The sequence below is a fragment of the Balaenoptera physalus genome, assembly GCF_965194825.1.
Source record: "Balaenoptera physalus genome assembly, chromosome: 8".
Lineage (NCBI taxonomy): Eukaryota > Metazoa > Chordata > Mammalia > Artiodactyla > Balaenopteridae > Balaenoptera > Balaenoptera physalus.
The window spans coordinates 25,061,012-25,085,370 of NC_138887.1; the positions used below are offsets into that span (position 1 = coordinate 25,061,012).

The window sequence follows — 24,359 nt, forward strand, 5'->3', positions numbered from 1 at the left end:
TAAACAATACACTACTTAATAACCAAGAGATCACTGAAGAAATCAAAGAGGAAATCAAAAAATACCTAGAAACAAATGACAATGAAAACACGACAACCCAAAACCTATGAGATGCAGCAAAAGCAGTTCTAAGAGCGAAGTTTATAGCAATACAATCCTACCTCAAGAAACAAGAAACATCTCAAATAAACAACCTAACCTTACACTTAAAGCAATTAGAGAAAGAACAAAAAAAACCCAGTTAGCAGAAGGAAAGAAATCATAAAGATCAGATCAGAAATAAATGAAAAAGAAATGAAGGAAACGATAGCAAAGATGAATAAAACTAAAGGCTGGTTCTTTGAGAAGATAAACTAAATTGATAAACCATTAGCCAGACTCATCAAGAAAACAAGGGAGAAGACTCAACTCAATAGAATTAGAAATGAAAAAGGAGAAGTAACAACTGACACTGCAGAAATACAAAGGATCATGACAGATTACTACAAGCAACTATATGCCAATAAAATGGACAACCTGGAAGAAATGGACAAATTCTTAGAAATGCACAACCTTCCGAGACTGAACCAGGAAGAAATAGAAAATATGAACAGACCAGTCACAAGTAATGAAATTGAAACTGTGATCAAAAATCTTCCAACAAACAAAAGCCCAGGACCAGATGGCGTCACAGGCGAATTCTATCAAATATTTAGAGAAGAGCTAAGACCTATCCTTCTCAAACTCTTCCAAAATATAGCAGAGGAAGGAACACTCCCAATCTCATTCTACGAGGCCACCATCACCCTGATACCAAAACCAGACAAAGATGTCATAAAGAAAGAAAACTACAGGCCAATATCACTGATGAACATAGATGCAAAAATCCTTAACAAAATACTAGCAAACAGAATCCAACAGCACATTAAAAGGATCATACATCACGATCAAGTGGGGTTTATCCCAGGAATACAAGGATTCTTCAATATATGCAAATCAATCAATATGATACACCATATTAACAAATTGAAGGAGAAAAACCATATGATCATCTCAATAGATGCAGAGAAAGCTTCTGACAAAATTCAACACCCATTTATGATAAAAACCCTCCAGAAAGTAGGCATAGAGGGAACTTTTCTCAACATAATAAAGGCCATATATGACAAACCCACAGCCAACATTGTCCTCAATGGTGAAAAACGGAAACCATTTCCACTAAGATCAGGAACAAGACAAGGTTGCCCACTCTCACCACTATTATTCAACATAGTTTTGGAAGTTTTAGCCACAGCAATCAGAGAACAAAAAGAAATAAAAGGAATCCAAATTGGAAAAGAAGAAGTAAAGCTGTCACTGTTTGCAGATGACATGATACTATACATAGAGAATCCTAAAGATGCTACCAGAAAACTACTAGAGATAATCAATGAATTTGGTAAAGTAGCAGGATACAAAATTAATGCACAGAAATCTCTTGCATTCCTATACAGTAATGAAAAATCAGAAAGTGAAAGTAAGAAAACACTCCCATTTACCACTGCAACAAAAAGAATAAAATATCTAGGAATAAACCTACCTAGGGAGACAAAAGACCTGTATGCAGAAAATTATAAGACACTGATGAAAGAAATTAAAGGTGATACAAATAGATGGAGAGATATACCATGTTCTTTGATTGGAAGAATCAACATTGTGAAAATGACTATACTACCTAAAGCAATCTACAGATTCAATGCAATCCCTATCAAACTACCACTGGCATTTTTCACAGAACTAGAATAAAAAATTTCACAATTTGTATGGAAACACAAAAGACCCCGAATAGCCAAAGCAATCTTGAGAAAGAAAAACGGAGCTGGAGGAATCAGGTTCCCTGACTTCAGACTACACTACAAAGCTACAGTAATCAAGACAGTATGGTACTGGCACAAAAACAGAAATATAGATCAATGGAACAGGATAGAAAGCCCAGAGATAAACCCACGCACAGATGATCACCTTATCTTTGATAAAGGAGGCAAGCATATACAGGGGAGAAAAGACAGCCTCTTCAATAAGTGGTTCTGGGAAAACTGGACAGCTACATGTAAAAGAATGAAATTAGAACACTCCCTAACACCATACATAAAAATAAACTCAAAATGGATTAAAGACCTAAATGTAAGGCCAGACACTATCAAACTCTTAGAGGAAAACATAGGCAGAACACTCTATGACATACATCACAGCAAGATCCTTTTTGACCCATCTCCTAGAGTAATGGAAATAAAAACAAAAATAAACAAATGAGACTTAATGAAACTTAAAAGCTTTTGCACAGCAAAGGAAACCATAAACAAGATGAAAAGACAACCCTCAGAATGGGAGAAAATATTTGCAAATGAAGCAACTGACAAAGGATTAGTCTCCAAATTTACAAGCAGCTCATGCAGCTCAATAACAAAAAAACAAACAACCCAATCCAAAAATGGGCAGAAGACCTAAATAGACATTTCTCCAAAGAAGATATACAGATTGCCAACAAACACATGAAAGGATGCTCAACATCACTAATCATTAGAGAAATGCAAATCAAAACTACAATGAGATATCATCTCACACCGGTCAGAATGGCCATCATCAAAAAATCTAGAAACAATAAATGCTGGAGAGGGTGTGGAGAAAAGGGAACCCTCTTGCACTGTTGGTGGGAATGTAAATTTATACAGCCACTATGGAGAACACTATGGAGGTTCCTTAAGAAACTAAAAATAGAACTACTATATGACTCAGCAATCCCACTACTGGGCACATACCCTGAGAAAACCATAATTCAAAAAGAGTCATGTACCAAAATGTTCATTGCAGCTCTATTTACAATAGCCAGGACATGGAAGCAACCTAAGTGTCCATCATCGGATGAATGGATAAAGAAGATGTGGCACATATATACAATGGAATATTACTCAGCCATAAAAAGAAACGAAATTGAGTTATTTGTAGTGAGGTGGATGGACCTAGAGTCTGTCATACAGAGTGAAGGAAGTCAGAAAGAGAAAAACAAATACCATATGCTAACACATATATATGGAATCTTAAAAAAAAAAAAAAATGGTCATGAAGAACCTAGGGGCAAGACGGGAATAAAGACACAGACCTACTAGAGAATGGACTTGAGAACATGGGGAGGGGGAAGGGGAAGCTGGGACAAAGTGAGAGAGTGGCATGGACATATATACACTACCGAACCTAAAATAGATAGTTAGTGGGAAGCAGCCACATAGCACAGGGAGATCAGCTCGGTGCTTTGTGACCACCTAGATGGGGGGGATAGGGAGGGTGGGAGGGAGGGAGATGCAAGAGAGAAGAGATACGGGGACGTACGTATGTGTATAACTGATTCACTTTGTTATAAAGCAGAAACTAACACACCATTGTAAAGCAATTATACTCCAATAGAGATGTTTAAAAAAAAAAAGAAATTTTATCTATTGTAGTACTTAAAAGTATAAAGTTTACCATTAGAATTTATATGAAATTTGACCCCATTTCTTACCAATGATGTGGCCTTTCATTAAAGACTCAGCTTCAATTTCTCTTTCTTCAAAATTATTGAGCAAAGTTAGAGTAAATAAATGAGATATTATAATTTACTAGACTGGTGAATTAGGTTCTAAATATTTTAGGTTCTAATTATCTAGGGAAAAAATGCATTTTTCATTGATTTCTTAAACATCAGCCCATTGAAAAATTAAGCAAAGTTAGTTTGTTTTGATATTCCTGGGTAAACTACTCCTGAAGAGATACCTTCCTCCTCTCTACTTTCAGCTTTTTAATAGTTCAACAACGACAAGAACAAAAAGTCTCTACTATAAGTGGGTGGGGGAAGGAGGAAGCAAGTTGAAAAGCAATATGAAAAATCCCATTTGGGTTATTTCATTAGTTAGTGTTCACATTTAAATATACATTTTATAGGACTGTGCCCCAAACTGTTAGTCATGATTAGCTTCAGTAGGTGTTACAGTTGGATACTTTCATCTTCTATCTTAAATACGCATGCACTATTAAAATTTCTGCTACTGTGGTACATGGCTTTTAGAAAGAGAAAGAAATCTGTTTTTAAGTGTGTGAGGTTGTTGGGGCCCAGGGCAACCGACCGCAAAATGCACCTCAATGGCATATTGATTATTTTGAATAAAGTTATGTGAGAAACAACCAATGGAAAATAAATGATTAAAAAAACAAACAAACTCTGATGCCCCTTTTTCTCCCTAAAAGTGGGAAATAAATCTCCCATGTGAAGGTACCCTCACTATACCAGGAGGATAGAAGCATCCCTATCACCAAAGTTAGGGAATTCAAGGCTAAGCAAGCTGTATAGACAAAGTTTGTTACTTCATTAGTCTGCAACCCCAAACACAAGCCCCCTTGTTTTGTTACATCTCTTCAAATAGTTGTTTCTTTGTCTAAACATGATATATAATTGGCCTGCTCTGGACACTTTGGGAAGGGGTCCCATTTTTATGACTTACATGCATACAAATTAATTTTTTTTATTAATTTTTTCATCTGTCTTGTGTCAATTATTAGACCAGCCAAAAGAACTCAAGAAGAGCTGGGGCGGGGCGGGGGGGCACGCTCTGCCCCTCCCTGGACAAAGTTATGATATCCTTCCTTGGGAATTGAATGGAAAGTTTGAGGATTTCTGGATAATCACTATTGGCAACAAAACAGAAACACAATCATGAATGCTTGCTAACAAATTAAAAACACTCAAGTTGGCCTCAAGTTTGTTCAACATAGTACTACAGATCAGATAACAGTGACATGATAGCCAGAGTACTGACATACAAATGTTTTGACTCAAAACTTCTATATCCAGCCAGTTTGTTCTTCTAAAGTGAATTCAAAAGAAAGATATAATTGTAGAGTAATAAGATTATCATCCTGTTGACATACCCGACAACAACAGGTGATAACAATTTCAAAAGGAAATAAAATGGATGAAATAGTTTTTAAAAAAATTGAGAAACACAACCATACAGCTCAGTATTATCTGATTAATTGTTGTTATAATAGTTGCAAAATTTAATTGCAAACATCAAAAATAATTCTTGAAAAAAAATGCAATAGACAAAGTAAAAAATAAAAAGAACAAAACTGAACCTACATCCCAGTAATTCCTAAAAGGACTTGGAATTAATAGGGTGAGTTGTAAAAAAGTCAGATTACGTTTAATTTCATGTAACATCAGAAACTACTTACATACACCATTGTTTCTATTATAGAGAAAAATCGTATGTTTAATATCTTTAAAGACTTGATACGATAAAAACAACATGTACTTTTAAAAATATTAAAAAGGTGAAACAAAAAGAATGAATAAAATAATTTGACAGAAGATGACATTTATATTATGGAAAGAATGAGACATGTACTTAAAGATGCCCTTTTAAACAACAATCTCAGAATGAATCCAAAAAATTAAGGCTAATTTTTTATATTAGTCCTTGTATTTAATCCTTTTTGTGTAAATAAACTTTAATTGTAATTAATAATAACAGCAAACATTTACATAATGCTTACTATGAGCCTGGCACTCTTATGCAAACTCAAATATACTAACTTACTTTACCCTCAAATGAACTTTTCGGTTAGTAATCTTATCCCCATTTTACGGGTGAGCAAAATGCTAGCCCATAAAGTTAATAAATTTGCCAAAGGAAATACTGCTAAAATTTAGATTTGAAATTTAATCTAACCCAGGCTGTTTGCATCCAGAATCCAGGCAGTTCTGGATACACTCTGGATACCCAGTACACTTTACAGCCTTTTTAATTAAGGGAACTATTAGAAATATACTTTTTAAATTCTCAGGTGGTTCTTTCTCCTTACCATTTACTTATGTGAAAGGCAGGGTACAAGGGGGAAAGTGGGAACGAGTTAGAAAATGGATAACATCTAAGACCAGAGCTGTGAATGGGCAAAGACCCTGCCTTCTGGGTCACAGCTGGTCCTCATAGATGATTAGGCTGCACTTAGAAGAATTCCTACTTAGAATTGTCACGCTCTGCCCTTATTAGTATATAGGGTGTCTCTAAGAAATACCACTGGCACAAGCTTCCTCCCCTGTATCCTAAATAACTTATTCCCCTCCTTTCCTCACAGTGAAGCCTTCTCAATTAAGTCTTCCAGTTGATGCTTTTCTATTTCTTTAGGTCTATCATTTATTCCTTTACCCAACACTTTTTATCTTGAGTCCACAATATACTAAGACAGAGGTATCTTTTTCTTATATCCTAGAGTAAGGCAGAGATACACAGAGAGAGACAAAGAGAGACAGTAAAACACAGTAAGATGTGATAAGAACTAGAGAGTCTACAATGTACATCTCGCTTCCGTTACCAGTTTGTGGGTCTGTACTAATGCTACATAGTTTTGATTTTTCAAAAAAATACATCTATTACTTTTTAAGTTATTGATATCAATTGGAAAGGCAGAATTATTTGTTAAACAACAGAGTAGAAGGACACCTCCATGGATACAGGCTCTCCTGCAAATATTCACGGAGTGAGAGCTTATGAACAATATATTGCTCATGAAAATCAAGTTTCTTCTTTTGCATAAATCACAGTTTACCACAGACTTTTAAATGACATGTGAACGAAACACTATCACATTTGCTCCTTTTTTTTTCAAATATTAGATATTTAAGATAGATGAGAACATGGTAAGAGAGTTGTTCACATTCTTTTACTTACAGCCCTCATAGATGTCAGTGGGAATATGGACTGCTGCATGCTGATAGGATATTTGTCGCCCAAAATTAGCATCATCGATAAAAACAGGTTTTATCCTCTGGCTGCCTGGCTCACTATCGTTCTTTTCCGGCTATAAAGAAAAAATAGACAATAAACAGAATATTGCAACTTATGCTAACACAGATATTGTCACATTCACTTCTTCATTTGCCAAATGCATAGTCTTTAAAAAACAGATCTACAAGAATATTTTAAAATATAGTCCCATGATGACATCAGACGCACAAATTTCCATTCAGGTATTAGCTTTCACATTATAACCTAACTTCTCTCTTAATTTCCTCAACGTTAGAGTCACTCGGGATCATCCTGAGAGGACCAGAGCTTTCCCACATCCAGTACTTATTAGAATGTACATTTAAAGAATAGCCTAAGTACCTTTAAATACAACCAAATGAAAAGTTTCCCCTTGAAATAAATTTCACCACTTATGTTACCAAATTTCTATAATTCTTAGTTTGATAACCAAAGGTACACATGACCTTTGTGTAAAAATAATAATAATAATAATAGCAATGAAGGATTATTTTATGTCATATTCCCTTGATTTCTGCATGTTTTCCAGGTGTATAAATTTTTGTTTTAAAAAAGTAAGTACAAATACTAGGAAAGAAGAGAGATCTATTGTAACTCTAAGTACAATCGAATCCTAACTTCAACCAATTTGTCTCCCAAGGTAGGAGAAAAGATCCAATCGATAACAATTCAAGAAAATCCCACAAGAGTTTCAGGTTGAAGATTAATTTTCTACCTATTTGAACTATGTTTTTGAAACTGAATTACCCTGGCAAGGTAATCCAGTTTCTCGTCTGGCAAGAAACTAAGAATCTCACTCTTTTATCCAAAATGCATCTCTCTAACAATTGTTTTTGGCTAATTATGTTAAACTTTTTATTCCCCCAGTTCAAATGTTAACTCTTTCCTAACTAAACATTTTTTTATTAAATTCAGGCCTGTATTATCAACTCCATTTTAGGGACTAATGTATTCCATATTCCCAAGGTAATTTCCTCAAAACAAAACTGAAAAAAGAATCACAACATTTGACTATTTTCGCAGCACACTGCAGTAATGCAACTGATAAGCAAGAGAAAAGACTTAAATGGACACTCAGAAAATTTCATAAGAAGGCTGGTAGAATGTGGCAACACAAAGTCTACAAAGAAGTGATAGTGTCCAACTTTCTAGATGGCTTTAATAATTTCTATAACCAGATAACCCATCAGTATCCCAAGATATATTAACACACACACACACACACACACACACACACACGTGTTTGTGTGTTTCCCTAAGGAAGTTGCAACACTGGAAAGATTATTTAGACACAAATATTAGCAAAAGGCCTTTTTTTTTTTTAAATCAATGACTTCTAAAGCTGCAAGTCCAAATCATTATGTAATGAAATCAATTTAATAGGTCATGACCAAATTATTTTTCAAATGAAACAATGTTGAAAGAAAATATGAAAATACTCTCTATAATAAGGGGAAGGACTGTAATTGGAAACTGTGGTTTAGGTATTCTGTTTTGGGGTTTTTTATGTTTTATTATACTTTGTTGAAAAGGAAAAACTGCACATTTTTAGAATCTTTTTATGAGTCAATTTAATGTGCTGAAAATAAAAATTTAAAAAAAAATAGTTGAAGACAGATCACTGTTTTCTATCCATGTGAAAGCCACAAAGATATAATTGCTCCCCCATTAACTAAATATACAAAATAATGAAACAGTAGTGTTGAAAGTCTAAAATTTGGCAAAATACCTACATGCAGGAATCACTAATTCATACTCTTTTCTAAAACAGAGGTTAGGTGTGTACAGCATGAAGGATAAGAAAAGAAAGGAGAAAGATGATAAGAAAGAGAGACACCATAGCGCCAAAGAACACGTAACCTAACACATCTACCAGCATTCCAACTGCTAATAAAGGAAAGAATAAAAATAATAAGATTTGGGATAACTGGGATTTGGTCTTGGATTCAACTGTGAATTTTAACATATTTTAAAATTCATCCTCTGTTCTATGGCTCTCTGTTCCTGGGCACAACTAACTTGAATAAAAGAAGGGATCATTAAAACAAACTACTTTCATTAATAACAAGAATGTAAAGAGGGTCTCACCTAATAAATGATGTCACTTTTCTTCCCGACTGCAAACATCCTGAATTAGTGAAAAGCCTCAATATTTATTTTAAAGCAGAGGTTTCTCAAAGTGTGGTCCTTGAAGAAGCAGTATCAGCAACCACTGAAACTTTTTAGAGTGCAGGCGCTACGGCCCCACCCCAGACCTAGTCAATCAGAAACGTCAGGGGAGGGATCCAGCAAGCAGTAGTTCAACAAACCCTCCAGGTGATTGTGATACACACTAAAGCTGCAAGTCCACTGCTTTAAAATATCAATAGTTTAAATTGGACACACATTTTTGTTTAGAACTACTCATGAAAAAGTTAGAATTGATTAATAATAAGCATATTAATGGATGTCTGAATTTTTTCTACCCTCCATAGGGTAGAAACACCGTTTTATTATTACTGAATAATATATGTGTGCACATGGTAATATGGCCAGTAATATCTGTCAAAGGATATTTCAAAAGACAGTAGTTTCTCAAGATACTCTAAGGGTTAACTCCAACCTGAAATAAGTTGGGGAAATATTCTTCTACTCTTCTGTTAAGAGAATAACAAAGCACATTGGCACATCAAAAGCCCTGAAATAAGCGTCACTAAAGAAAACCATGTTTATTTAACCCAGTGTTCTCAAGCTTATGTGACCCTGGAATTTTTTTTTTTTCTCCCATACAAAACCTATTGCAAAGAACATACTTACAAAAAACTGTGGAAAGGCATAGTGGAAAGTAAAGACATCAGGAGATTTGGTTCTACTCAGTCGTATTAATAACACCTCAGACTAGGGCCAGCCACTGTTCCTTGGGCTTCAGCTTTCTGACTTATAAATAACGCTGGGCTGCAGGTGTGGTCCTTATTACCTGGGGCATATCAGAATCACCTGGGGAGCCCTCCCCCGCATCAATAAAGCAGTGAATCACAACGGGGAGGACATCTTTGGAAACAGTCTCTCAGTTGGTTCTAATAACCTCTCCTACTTAAACTAAGACTCAAACTAAAGAATCTATAATGTTATTTTCAGTTATGAAAAAATTATAGTCCTATTTCTATAATTTTAGAAAATATTACATTAGTTTTTGTAAGCATATCTTTTCCAGAAATCCTATTTATATCTATCTCTAGCAAAATTTAGATATATGAAAAGTAGAAAGATTGGATGATAGATAAGAGACAGATAGTGAACTATATGTATGAATTAGGGTTAGGAATATGTGGATAAGTGCAAATATTTCATTCATTCACTCACTCAAGAAATAATTTATTGGTAGAGTGGAGGATTTAATGATAACACTTATAGAAATGTCATTTAATATCTAAATCTTGAAGCAAATGTGCAACAATAGTAAAATAGTCACAGTAAGTATGACAAATACAATTTTATATTGTTATTAAGGAATATAAAAGAGTAATTACATTGGGAATGTACATATATGCTGTATTTGTTTTAAAATGGTTTTAAGCTTAAATGTAGATGTTAAGCACAAAGAAAGAAGAGAAAATCAGCCTATATTTTTAGAGGAAAGAGAGGTAAAGAGAGAAATGTAGGGATGAGTACATAGCAAACACTATTAGCACTATCACTGGTTTTTATAGTTTTAATGGTATTCATCTTTGTGCTTTCTTGTTGTTTCCAATGTAATACAATAAACATGTATTATATTTGCAATTAAAAATATTAATTTTTGTTTTAAGTCCTTTCTAGAGTGCTATTAAGCACTATACGATTATCTTACTAAGGTGAAAGTTGCTTCTATTTCCTCTGAACCCTCTCACACTTAAAAATTATGTTTTAAATGTATTTTAATAGAGATTCTTTCACTTTTCAATTGCCATAGAGGGAATTCCCAGGCGGTCCAGTGGTTAGGACTCAGTGCTTTCACTACTGGGGCCCGGTTCAATCCGTGGTCAGGGAAATAAGATCCTGCAAGCTGCATGGTGCAGCCAATAAATAAATAAATAAATAGCCATATAAAGGGCTTATAGGAATAATTTAAAATAATGTACTTCTCAACTTGTATAATCATGTATCAAGTCTAGTTTTAATGTGCAGCTGCTTAATATATTAAGAAAAAATAATATGGCTGTTGTCCATGGTCTCCCCCCTTTATTATACTCTCCATAAATTGAAGTCATTTCATGAAAAGATTAAAATTTCTAAATGCAACTCATTTCCTTAAACTTGTGAAATTATTGTTCCTGATATCATCATAATCCATCTTTACTTTTCTTGATATATTATGGCATTATATAGTATAATTAACATAGAGCAAATACTAGACACAAAGGAACTGACTGAGAAAAGGAATGTGGAGAAAAGCTACTTAACACATATTGTTTAGTGTGTTAGTTAAAAACTTCAAATTAATTGTCCCCTTGGAATTAAGATTTCCTTGTTTGCCAGACCACATACAAGAAAAATTAAGTCAGCATGTCTCTTGCCAATTTTTTTCCCCAAAACATCTCTTCTGAATTCTCCCGACTACCCTATATAAATGTGTACAGAGACACTGAGGAGGTAAATTCCAAAATGTATTCAAATGTATCTGGTAAAACACATAAGTGAAACATAAGAAGCATGTTCCTCTGACTATTCATCTCAACATAATTTCAGTTATTAAATAATAGATTAGATCACTGAGAGACGGAGGTACCAGCTAATGCTGGATGGGTCATTCGATTTTGCAAGCAGTACCTATTCGCAAATTTCATTTGGGAAGTCACAAATGATAAGTCTATGACAGACACAAAAGACTTTTGCATATTTAATATATTTATCTCAAATGAAGCACTCTTAGAATTGATGTTTATAATAAAACATTTGTTTTGAATATTTTTTATCTTTTTCATGCTAAAACTATTTCTACCAACAGTAAAATGTTCAGAAATTAAAAGTTTATATATTTCACTTAAATTACAATAAAAATTAGCTTAATTACTGTGCACAATTCAGACTGAACATGCTCACTGAGAAACTTTGTTCACAATCACATTATGGTTAGGTTTACCTCCCCCTGCTAATTTTTGTGTGTCTCACAAAACTGTGAGAAGATTAGTTGATACCAAATAAGAGCTGAGACCCTCTACAGAGGCATCACAACTGGTATTTCTATCCCACTAGAGAAGGGGTTAAATGAACGTGTTCTTGTGTAATGAACCAAATTCTTCAACAACCAGAGACTACAGACTTGTATACAATTCTCCACAGTGTATATGAGTATATTTTAAAACTTCCACCTCCAAATACATCCTTTTCTTTTTTACAACTATTTCACAGATATTGTTTACAAGAGGGCCTTACAACTTTCACAACGTACACATTACTGATTCTTGAAATTTTTAGTCTCAATTGTATTCCCAATATCAAATAAAATTCTGGATACACAATATGCTTTTAGGCATGATATTATCATCCAATGTAAATAACTATCATGGATGTATTATATTTACAATAGACTTTCATACAGCCAGCAAGGCGGAAAAGGCTGCTAAACTGACATGTTGGTATCTACTCTATGGATTAAAAAATAAGGTCGCTTCCGTAGCCACTAAGTTCATCACTGGAATGTAAGCTGGTTACCAGTTCTGACCCACACATAGGAAAGCCTCCTTTTTAGTAAATCACATGCATCAATTAGAAGTGGAGATTCATCAAAGCAGCTGCGGCTGTCCATGCCCAATTAATGAATAATAAATAGAGAAAAAGGTGCTGAGCCTTCAGACAATTATAGTTGTTCTGGTCAGGGTGTGAGGCCAGGCTGAATAGTAAATAATGAATCCAGTTACAGTGGCAATAAGAGCACTGTTGAGTCTCCTGAGTTAATTGGTTTGAGCTGCTATTTTTCTCCTTGAGAATGCTGTGACTCAGAGACATACTGAGTGGATGAATGGAACTGAAAAGGAAATATGAGTTGGATGACACTGAACACATGACACTAAGGGCTTGAATATAATATTTGTCCATTTGCTTTACTGAATCATAACAGTAAGAAAATAAAAATTTTTAATTATAATTTAATGAACAGACATATTGTCCTTTGAAAAAACATATGAGTTCAGCTAATCATAATATATTTGATGAGGAAATAAGAGATTTTTTTTTATGAATTGAGAAGATTTCTCCAGTTCTTCAAGTAGTTAAAATGTTTTAGCTGCTTAGATTTACCCTATGGAAAAACTATAGCATTAATTCCTCAGAGGCAATTTACTCAATATATTAAGAATGTTTTACAGTGAACATGAAAAATAAACATAACATTAGTGGTCAGAAGAAACTTGAAGAAATAATTCTATTCCTTAAAATTAGATCTACTGTTAAGTCTCTTCATATTCTTCTACTATTAATTATGATATATAAAACAGAAGGAAGAAAGTCTGAAATAAGCAGACTTTGGAGGTAGGGGGAACAGTAAGCAACTGAAACTGTGCCATACACAGAGAAAGATAGCAAGTTAAAAAATACATAGAGGATATAAAAAGCAAAAGAATATACATTTTCTAATATGATGAAGTGAATCAAAGACAGCTATGAATTTGAAACACATAAAACAACTAAATTAAGTCAAAAAGGAATACTGATCACTGCAAGAACTTGTTCATTAAATTTTAAAAGCAAAAAGAGGCATTCCTTAAATAAAATGTATTGAGGTTGCTGAGAAGGATTACAATAACATTTTAATAAGTTGGAATACAGAATCTGAGGACATCCTCAAAATAAAACTGATGAATTTTTAGTTTGCATGATGGATGAATGTGTTTGAATCACCTGTCCCAGGATCTAGCCCTCAATGAGCATGAGAGCCATCACAATATCACAGTACAGGTAAGTGTGATGACAAGGACTGAGGGCTGGTTTAAACTCTACGAGTAGTATGAAAATTTCAAATTATCAGCATTAGAAAGGGATGTAATACTCGGAACATATATATACATATCTATTTTATACATAAATATGTAACCTAAATTTTGGGGAGTGGCTGATAGGGTATTTTCTCTACTAAGGGACTGTGAAATGGTGTCTTGCCTATGAAAAGCACTACGTGATTTCAGATAGTCTGAAAGTTCACTATAGCACCCGCCCGCCCCCGCCGGAAACCATATAGTGGTATATATTATATTAGGAAAGGAAAACATTTCAATGGGGCCAATCTACTTCTTAAAAAATTAAAAGCAAACTTTCATATTATGAAGATTATGACAGATAAATATACTTTAAAAAATATTGTCAGGACAAAACAGGTTAAACAAAAAAACTTTGTAAGGTAGAAAGATCAATTATTTTCCCTTGATATCTGAGGCAAAGACTGACTAACACCTTACAACTAATATACAGTAAAAAAAACCTGGACTCCAGGATGCCAAGATCACACCATACTTACAAAGAAATGAAAATCTCTCTACGGCCCATAAGACTCTGAATGATCTATTTCCAGCCTGACTCCTCATCCAGATCTCCTGCCCTGCCTTCCCTTGCTCATCATGCTCCTGCCACATTGGACTGTTTTCTCCTCCTTACACACATTACGCTCTTCCTGGTTTAACGTCCTTGGGTCTGCTGTTCCTTTTGTCTGGTAGGTTGTTCCCTGGTCTTTTTTCATAGTATCAGTTCATTCTTCAGATCGCAGTTGAAAAATACTCTCTTGGAGATTCTCCCATCTAAATTATCCCCCATAGAATATTGAAAACATTACACTTCGTTTATTACATTCAGAGCAATGTAGACATAACTGATTTTATAGAATTTCACATTAAGGTTTGTCAAACATTTACTGTACTGCTTAACATGCAAAATTTAAGTCATATCCTAAGATATATCCCTAGGATATATCTTAACATTGATAGAATTTATGTATCTAGATGGCAGGACATCCCTTTCAAGATAAAGACTATAAAATAATAGTTTTGTATAAAATGTCAAAGGAAGGGATAAAGATTGGTTATGTAACTGCTTTGGTGTGGTTGACTTTTGTTTCAATTCTCTCTTGTACAGATTGTGCCAACTTAACTTTGGAAGCAATAATTTTACTACATTTTATTTTCAGGTATCTTTTAAAAATCAGTATTGTAAATGCAACAATGCTCATTAAATGATCAGAATTCTCTTTATTAGAATCAGAAATTTGGCATCAACACTTTGATATTCTAAATGGTGTTTAAGGATTTATGGATGCGTAAAAACGCTATCGAATTTTTTATTTGCCGCATGTTTGCTATCTCACTACACTAAAACGTAATCACCACGAGGGCAAGAGGCCTCATTGACATCATTCGGTTGTGGCCCTAGCACCTAGCAAATCGCTTAGAACTGTATCTGCTTGCCCTATTTACAATATTTGTTGAGTGAATAAATAAACTTGAATCACTGTTTCCTAGTCCCCAAACTCATGCTTTTTCTACTTCAGCATGAAGCAAGGACAAACGCTGGAGGCAGTCTGGTGAATGGACAGACAGCACCTCAGTCAGGAATCCAGCTTCTCATTCTCATTTCAACTCTGTGTGTACAACTCTGTGTGTCCTTGCCATGGCTCCTCAGATTTTTTTTTTTTTTTTTAAGAAACAGGGGGTAACAAGATCTATAAGGCTCCTTCTAGCTCTGAAAATTCTCATTCTGAAATCTATGGACTTAAAGCAATTGTTTCCAAGGCTTTTTTTTTTTTTTTTTTAAATGCCAAGTAACTGCAAGAACATGTAAATGATGAAAGGCTGGTATAAAGACTCTTTTTGGTAAATATTAGTAAACTTTCATTTTTTTCTTATTTCATTTGCTAGAAATGGGTATAACTGTAAGTTCGAATGTTTTCTTCCACCCTTCCAATGAATTCCTTTGGAGACCACTGACCAAAAGACTCTTTTGGTATCCAAACCCCTTGACCCTGAGAATTTACATTTTAATTTAGGGCAATGCATTCAAAGCACAGAGCTATAGATATCAATCAAACAGACAATTTGTAGGTGAACATGGGTTAGAACATTAGTTGGGCTTTTCACCTCAACTTCACGAGTTGAATTATTTCGATTACTTCCCTCAAGGGACAGTCAAGGCCATCTTTTTGAGAAGAACTTAAATAAAAATGAACACACCATGAGTCAGTGGTCTCCAAAGGAATTCACTGGAAGGGTGGGAGAAAACATTAGAACTTACAGTTATACCCATTTCTAGCAAATGAAATAAGAAAAAAATTAAAGTTTACTAATATTTACCAAACAGAGTGACATTAGCATTCCCCCTCCCCTGGCCTTACTGTGTGTGAGTTGGTCTCAAGTCATCTGTCATCCTCCAGGTACCACAAGGAGAAAGTGGAAACCCCACATACTGATAATGGGCCGCCTTCTCCCTTACACAGTCCCTTTCGATGTACTATTCTTCACTTTATATGTAAATTTACTTATTATCTTCTTGGGTTTAACCTACTCCATACGTGCTACCAGCTTTAAAAGATTTCTGAAATTAACAATGATTGAAGTTGAAATTCTAGTAATGGAAGTTGCACTGAACAAGAAGAGAATGACAGACATGATGCTTCTATTCCCAGCACTAGCTCTTCTTCAGTCTCATTACCAGACAGAAAAGTGATTCAATTAGTTCAACCAGCAAGTTGGTCAAAAAAGTTAATATTATCAAGAAGACGATCATAGGGCTTCCCTGGTGGCGCAGTGGTTGAGAATCTGCCTGCTAATGCAGGGGACACGGGTTCGAGCCCTGGTCTGGGAAGATCCCACATGCCGCGGAGCAACTAGGCTCGTGAGCCACAACTACTGAGCCTGCGCGTCTGGAGCCTGTGCTCCGCAACAAGAGAGGCCGCGACAGTGAGAGGCCCGCGCACCGCGATGAAGAGTGGGCCCCGCTTGCCGCAACTAGAGAAAGCCCTCGCACAGAAATGACGACCCAACACAGCCAAAAAATAAATAAATAAGATTACTATAAAAAAAAAAGAAGACTATCATAAATATGGATTTATATTTACTATATCGGTAACATTGTCTTGTATTCATATGGACTGTTGAGATATTTCCTATGGTATTATGAAGTCATCATAATTAAAGGCATTTAATAACTAAGCATCTAGAAAAAAAACTACTTTTTTCTGGTGATTTTTAATGTCAAATGCCACTTAAACCAATACTTCATAAAATTTCACTTATCTTAAAAATTTAGAAGTCTCTTGGGAGGTTTCTCGGCATATTAGTTCAGTAGTATATAGGGAGAATTTATAAGTAAATATTGTTATATTGAGAGGTGCATTTTTTTAACTGACATGCATGTGCAAGCAAAAAAAGGTTGAAGATACCATTCAAAACAATCCAGTCCCCATATCTCCGTTTACCCAATGCTGTACATAGGGTGAGTTTATAATGCCCACATAATGCCACCGAACTTTCCAAACAGTGAATATTCAGTGAGTTCTAAATAAATACACCATACACTAGCCTCTGGAAAGGAAGAACTGGATGTGGAATCTAAAAGAGAATTATGCATGCCACCACCCCAAAGCAGCTGAGGACCAACGTTTTAACTATCCTTGCAAAAGCAGCACATGCCCAAGCGCACAAAGCATTACAAAAATATCAAAACAGACTCAAAATTTTTGGAAGAAGGCCCAAAAAACATACGGCGCTATTCCTAGAAGAAATGGAATCTAATCTTATCTTCCTTTTTATTAGTTTTAACAGTTTTTTCCCCCCAATGAATCCTAATATGGCTATATTTCACACAAGGGTGCATGCATTAATTTTAAGGTATCCATGGTAAATATCACTAGGAATGATGGATCAGCTCAGTGAGGATTTATGATTTAAAGTCTAACAATCTTTTTAATCACAGAGATTTTATTTTACCTACTGCAAGTCACTGTCAACTAACAACTGTCAATGATGAAGCTGGTTGGATAAGTACAAGCCACATACATCAAAATTAAATACGGACAGAATGATGGATAGGCATAATAAATGAAAATTTTAAACCAAAACCATCTTCAAAACTTTTAATCTTAAGCCTTGATCTACAACAGTTCCATCACATGGCCTTCTCCTGTCCCCCATGGGGGCCCACGGAATAGGCAGTGTAGCACAGCACAGGGACACACGGCTCCTGCTGTGGATCACACGGACTGCCTTGCATGCAGTTCCCTGCACTACCAAATACCACATGTGTGACAGCGGACAAGTCACTTAAGCTCACTATATTTTACTTGTCTTTTCTGGATATCATTAAAATAATAGTATTGCCACAAAGGATGAGTGTGAACTTTAAACGATAACATTACCTGCAAAGCATTTACTTTCTAGTATAGAATAAGTACACATATGTTAATTACTATTATAATCCAATCCAAACATATAGCAGTGAAAATATTTAAACCACTTATTTTAGATGCACACACACAAAAAGGTAACTCTGATTGTACCATTTACTATACAGAAGCAAATAATATTCTATCTCTATGCCATCTCCTATTTGAGGATTCAACAATGGTCATTAGCAGAGCCTGAAATAAAGGCTGTATACTATTAGATAGTTTTTTTAAAAAGCTGCAAAAGAAACCTAGACTTTCTTTAATAATTAGAACAGAGTCGTTGCTGTCTGATACATATCCCTATTGGTTCATTCTAGAAGCAGACTGATTTATTTCTATAAAATAAAATCAAATCATGAATGATTAGGCTTTCAAGAAGACATTTACATAGGACATTATGTTGGAATTAATTTTAATGTAGACAAGACTGGTAAGAAAATAAATAGCAACATAAATATGCAAGGGAATTCAGCAGACTAGCCAAATGTCCCAGACAGGTCAAATTTTAAACATGATCAATATAATAAAACGTAGCAAATAAATCAACTCAAGTTATTGACATGGGAATTCTGGGCTGAATTTATTTCATTTGGATTTCAGTCTGAAACATAGGTCTTGGAATTAGGTTAATAAGAGTTTGTAATGATCTGCTTTCTCTTTGCTTGCTTTGGGAATTAAGAAAATAGTGCTGCTTGCTGGCACAACTGAAATCTTCTGGGGAATCTGCTTCACTACATCTTTAGGGAAGTTAAGGATTTATTGGGACAGATGTCTCTAAAAACCTAAACAAGAACCTAAATAAATTTCAAAACTAAAGAGAACCTGAATGTGGAATTTCATAAATAATTGTTGCATTATTAGCTTTTTTTTCCATTTTATTTTGACATTTAATTATCTTTTCAAAACCGGATATATAAAACGTACCATGATTTCAAGACAAATTTTTGCATTGAGGTCACATTTATTTCTAAACGTTTTCTGAAGATTCTGTTCTGATTTTTATTTTGTTACGCATTTTCTTAAGTTTTTCACACAAATGTAAGGATATTCATAACAATAAAATGAAAGAGTTCAAACTAGTACCCTTCAATTATCGTTAACACATCCACACATATAAACGTGCTCCATTTGGAACTAAAATCACTTCAAATCAATATTAAATGTATTGTAGTAATATTAATAATTATTATTTTAAAAATTATACTCACTAACATTTCTGGATTGCCTACTGTAAGACAGGGAATGTTCTAAATGCTTTATATGTGTTAACTAATTTAATTTTCACAGTAACAGTATGAGGTAGGTATCACATTACCTTTATTTTTCAGACCAAGAGTGAAGCGCAGAGACGTTAGGTGACTCTGCCGATATCACAAAGCTAGAAAATGGCAGAGCTGGGCCTCAGATGCAGGCAGTAGGACTCCAGAGTATAATGTCTTAATCATCAAGCTCTGCTTCTTCCTCCGTATAACAATGTACACAGCACTTATACATGTATGTCTTGTTATTAATTAGGGATAAAAGTTTCCTATGGAATTATTTAGGAGTGAAATGTCACATCTCTAATTTATCTTAAAATATTTAGCAAACAATACATACAGCAACTACGGAGACTCAGTTTACTGTTCTCTCTTCTTTATATTTAAAATATTTTTCCTGATAAAAAGTTAAAAACTAATCTTACATTAAAACATTGTACCCACGTTAATGCTGTGGTCTCTCTGGAAATGAAATTCAACAACTTACTTATTCTAATTACATGTAGAATTAGACAAAACTTTAGTTTGATGGACTAATAAAATAAGCTTGATTTCATGCTTCACAGAGATTCATAAAAACTTAGATTATCAGATCTCTCCAGACTTGGAACCCAAAATCCTGATTCTTATATTGCTTGTAGTAATGGCAAACAAATATTCTAACTCTGCTACTTATTCCCAACTTGAATCAGTTTTAGACACAGGGGAAAGCACATTGTCTGCCTGACTTTACTTAGTTCTCATGACTGAACCAGGGGCTAATGAGAGGAAGGGACAGATGAGAGAAGAAGAAGGAACAAGGTCCACTCCACTCCCACCTTCTGCAGCCTGCCCCGCTGTATGAACAAAAGGAAACGAATGTCTATATTAAAAAATTAATTCAAATACAGTCCACAGTCAAAGCCAGTCTTGCCATTCCTCTCTTAATATTGTTTCCACTCAACCTTGAAACGAAACAAACACTTTCATTTCCACCATATTTGCAAAGGGTTTCCTGTTTACTTTGCAAATACGGCACTACTTTAAAAAGCAAACGATCTTCACAAATGCTATGTAACAATAGGGGGGCTGAAACACACAAACACCTACCCAATTTAACAAGCATTATCTCAGCAATTACTCTAAATCATTAAACAGAGAAAATGAGTAAGACCCTTACCTGAAGACACTAAAATTTTAATAGAGAAGATTATCCCTGTATAAAAATACCATAGTATAAGATATTACATACACCATTGAAACCAGAAACGTGTAACAAGTTATTTTGAGCACCCAGAGGAAAGAAATACCATTTGCTACTTAGGAAAAGCAAGGCAGGCTTCAAGAGGAGGTAGTATTTGAATTAGTTTTTAAAGAGTACTTAGCATCTGATTGGAAAAATTGTAGGATATCAAAATCAGGTAATTAGAGGAGAGAATATGTTAACATTAACTAGCACAGGGTCAGGAATGATTGTCTTAAATTTCCAGCATGGCTATGTACCTTATACCTTCCATGAGAATTGTGGCTCACCAAATAATTTAGCCAAGTTATACATGCATTTTTCAATTCCAAAGCAAAAATTTGTGTAAATGACTAGAGTCATAATTTTTAAATCATATTATGCAATCCTAAGGGACATTGACTTTACCACTTATTTCAGTCACTGCTTTAGCTAAATCTGGCTGTCACTAGTTATTTATTTTTATACCCAGAAGGGGAATATAAACAGCATCGATCTAGAGCAGCACAGATATTATAAAATGCCCCTGAGGGACCGTCTGGTATCAAAGTCCTTGAAAGGCTTACAACCTGACAGCTCCCCACAAACTAGCTAATTCAGATGTAACTCATAGAAAGTTACACTCCAAAGAGATAGCTGTTGAGCTTCATTGAGAGGTAACTGATGAGATTAAAAAGCACTTTAAATGCTTGTTTTACCTTTAAGTGAGGCCATGTATCATCATTATAATGAACAAAATCAATAGATTACACTTGACTATGTCATTCTTTATATGCAAATCTTAACTTGGTGATGGACCAGCATATTTAACATGGGAGAATAATAGGAACCAGGAGATTCTAAATTTAATCCTGACTCCAACATAAACTAAAGTTATGGACTTTTCGTATGATTTACTTCTATTATGAAAGCTACTTTTTTTCTTCATTTCCATCTACTCATATCCTACACACCTTACCCCTGCCCTCACCTTCCTTAAATGTTGGTGTGATGAAGATTCTACCCTATACTATCTTTTTTTTTTTTTTTTTTAATTTATTTTTGGCTGCGTTGGGTCTTTGTTGCTGCATGCAGGCTTTCTCTAGTTGCGGCGAGCAGGGGCTACTCTTCGTTGCAGTGAGCAGGCTTCTCATTGAGGTGGCTTCTCTCGTTGTGGAGCACGGGCTCTAGGGGCATGGGCTTCAGTAGTTGTGGCACGTGGGCTCAGTAGTTGTGGCTCACGGACTCTAGAGCGCAGGCTCAGTAGTTGTGGCGCATGGGCTTAGTGGCTCCGCGGCATGTGGGATCTTCCCAGACCAGGGATCGAACCCGTGTCCCCTGCATTGGCAGGCAGATTCTCAACCACTGCGCCACCAGGGAAGCCCTGCCCTATACTATCTTAAGGCATTTTTACTTTATTTTCTTTATGTGTGTAGATGTGTGATGTAGGCAGAGAGTAAGACAACAAGGAGCAGTGGAATTGTAGCAAGCTGGAGAATGCATCACATCCAAAGGCAATCAAACTCACTTTGTTTCTGTGTCAGCACACCAAAATACATCTGTAGTTAAATCTGGCCTTCCTATTTCTATAGCTTCACACTTGCTGGGAAGATTTCAGCCACTTGTTTTCAAAGTCCACTCATAGGCTAAATATAGAACTATTCTAGAAAATAGAAAATTTATTTATATCTCAGATATTTACATCCCCATTCAAACATATGAGGATAAATTTATTAATTGATAATATTGTTTCAATATTTAGTATTCCAATTAGTTCCTGTGTTCATTAGATATTAGATATTAATGTATGAGATTATAAACTCACATTATATAATCTCCGTGCACCAATTTTTCATAATGAATATGGCTTTGTGGAATTTGAGCAATAAAAATATACAACTAAATTGGAATATAGAAAAGTACAACAAAGAACAGTGAAGGTAAGCCAATTCAAATCAAAACAAGATGGCATTATGATTATACAAATATTTGATAAATAAAACATCAAGCACTACATGTATAAAGTTGGAGTATAGCAACCAATTAAATCTGATTATATACAGCAAAACTTTTGGTAAGGATGAATAAATCTCATCATCCATGTAAGTCCAACTTCATCTGATAAGCAACAATCTTCAAAAAAAGCTACAACCACTAAAAATCCTAAGGTGAGTATCAAAGTTCAACATTTACTTACATTTCTTAACTTTCATTCTAAGATAGTGAATATTTCCATTGCAGAAAACAATTTGATTGTAATGATCAAAACACATGCTTTAAGAAGGACTAAATAATACTCAACACAGCACATAATTTTATAATCATTTTCCTGTAAAAGAGAATTTTTTCCTCAGTTCCAAGTTGAAGAATTTGACTATACTTAATTGATAGAAGTCACTCAGATGAGCAGGTAGAGTCTGGGCATTAACTTTAACTATGCCAAGAAGAGCAAAATTAAGTGCACAAACTGCTAATTAACTCCCAACTAGTATTCTCCCTATTCTCTCTTCAGTAATGGAGCCCTATATTTTATTTGGGTACATGCTTATCCAAGGGGAAAGAAAATTATGCTCCGTATATTTTTGCATCTAGGCAAGACTAGTCACTAAGTTGTGGACAACGGGTGCAGATAGAAATGCTGTGTGCAATTTCCAGAACATGCCCTTAAAGGCAAAGGGTGTGTCCTTCAGTGCCATCTGCCTCCTTCCTGATGTATAGAATGCAAGAATCATTGTGGATATTGGAGCATCCATTTTGGACCACAATATGGAAAAGCTACACTGAGGGGAGCAAAAAACATGAAAGTAGGACTGTAGGGCCTGGACGATGGAGAGTTGTTATATTAGGCTTTGTACACAGAATGTGACATGAGAGAAGAATAATCTTTTGTCTTGTCTTAGCACTTTTACTTTAAGACTCTCTGTAATAGCCAAACCAATATACTAATCATAAAACATGATTCATTTTTATTCACTATCTAAGGGTTTACAAGAGCAATAGTATGAACATATCTAAAGGACTGTGAACTTCCCCAATAAAGAGTTTTAGTGAAGTATAAAATGTATTATCTTACATTTCTTTATAAATTCTCAAAAATTTTGTGTGAAATAGTCCAACTCCAGCAAACTTGACAAAGTTAGCAGGATTTCAAGAATATGCAGAACTAAAATGAAATTTATGGATCACCGAGTCAACTGTAGCATGTCTTAGATGAGAGAAAAACAGTTTGAATTTAAATATGTTTTAATGCCCTTAGGCAACTACAATTTTAAGGCTGGACTGGTGCATGAATCCAACTAAACCTGCTAGGTCAGCTTGTTTGTAAAGCCAATCACCCTAGTATACCTAAGTTTACCCTGGAATTTAATGTAAAACTTTTAATACTCACATCGAGATCATCCTTTGCATTGTAGTAGACAACTTCATTGCTCTATAAAAAAAGAAAAAAAAAAAGAATGCTTTAGTGATTTGATTAAAAACATAATAATATACTGGATCAAACACTGAATACATTTTATTCATATTTTAAATAATAAACTTCTCATAGTATTCCTTTTACAATATATTCCACAAAGATCGAAAAGATTAGCCGATATTTTCTAAGAACATATTCAAACACTATAGCAGTGATATTAGAAAAGCACATCTTGCACTGCGGGAAAACTTCTCAGTATAGGTCTGAGAACAATTTGTGA

At 34.7% G+C, this 24,359-nt stretch overlaps 1 protein-coding gene across 10 annotated transcripts in view; it reads right to left on the reverse strand.

Annotated features, from left to right (window-relative positions):
- The window catches only part of CACNA2D1 (calcium voltage-gated channel auxiliary subunit alpha2delta 1), a 503,964-nt gene that overhangs the window by 173,251 nt on the left and 306,354 nt on the right, over nt 1-24,359 (reverse strand). For all 10 annotated transcript variants that reach the window (XM_082473444.1, XM_082473442.1, XM_082473443.1 and 7 more), the window contains 2 exons: nt 24,053-24,094; nt 6,723-6,852 (listed from right to left, as the gene is read on the reverse strand). In XM_082473444.1, the coding sequence (XP_082329570.1) occupies nt 6,723-6,852; nt 24,053-24,094 (172 nt within the window). The remainder of the gene's footprint in view (nt 1-6,722; nt 6,853-24,052; nt 24,095-24,359) is intronic.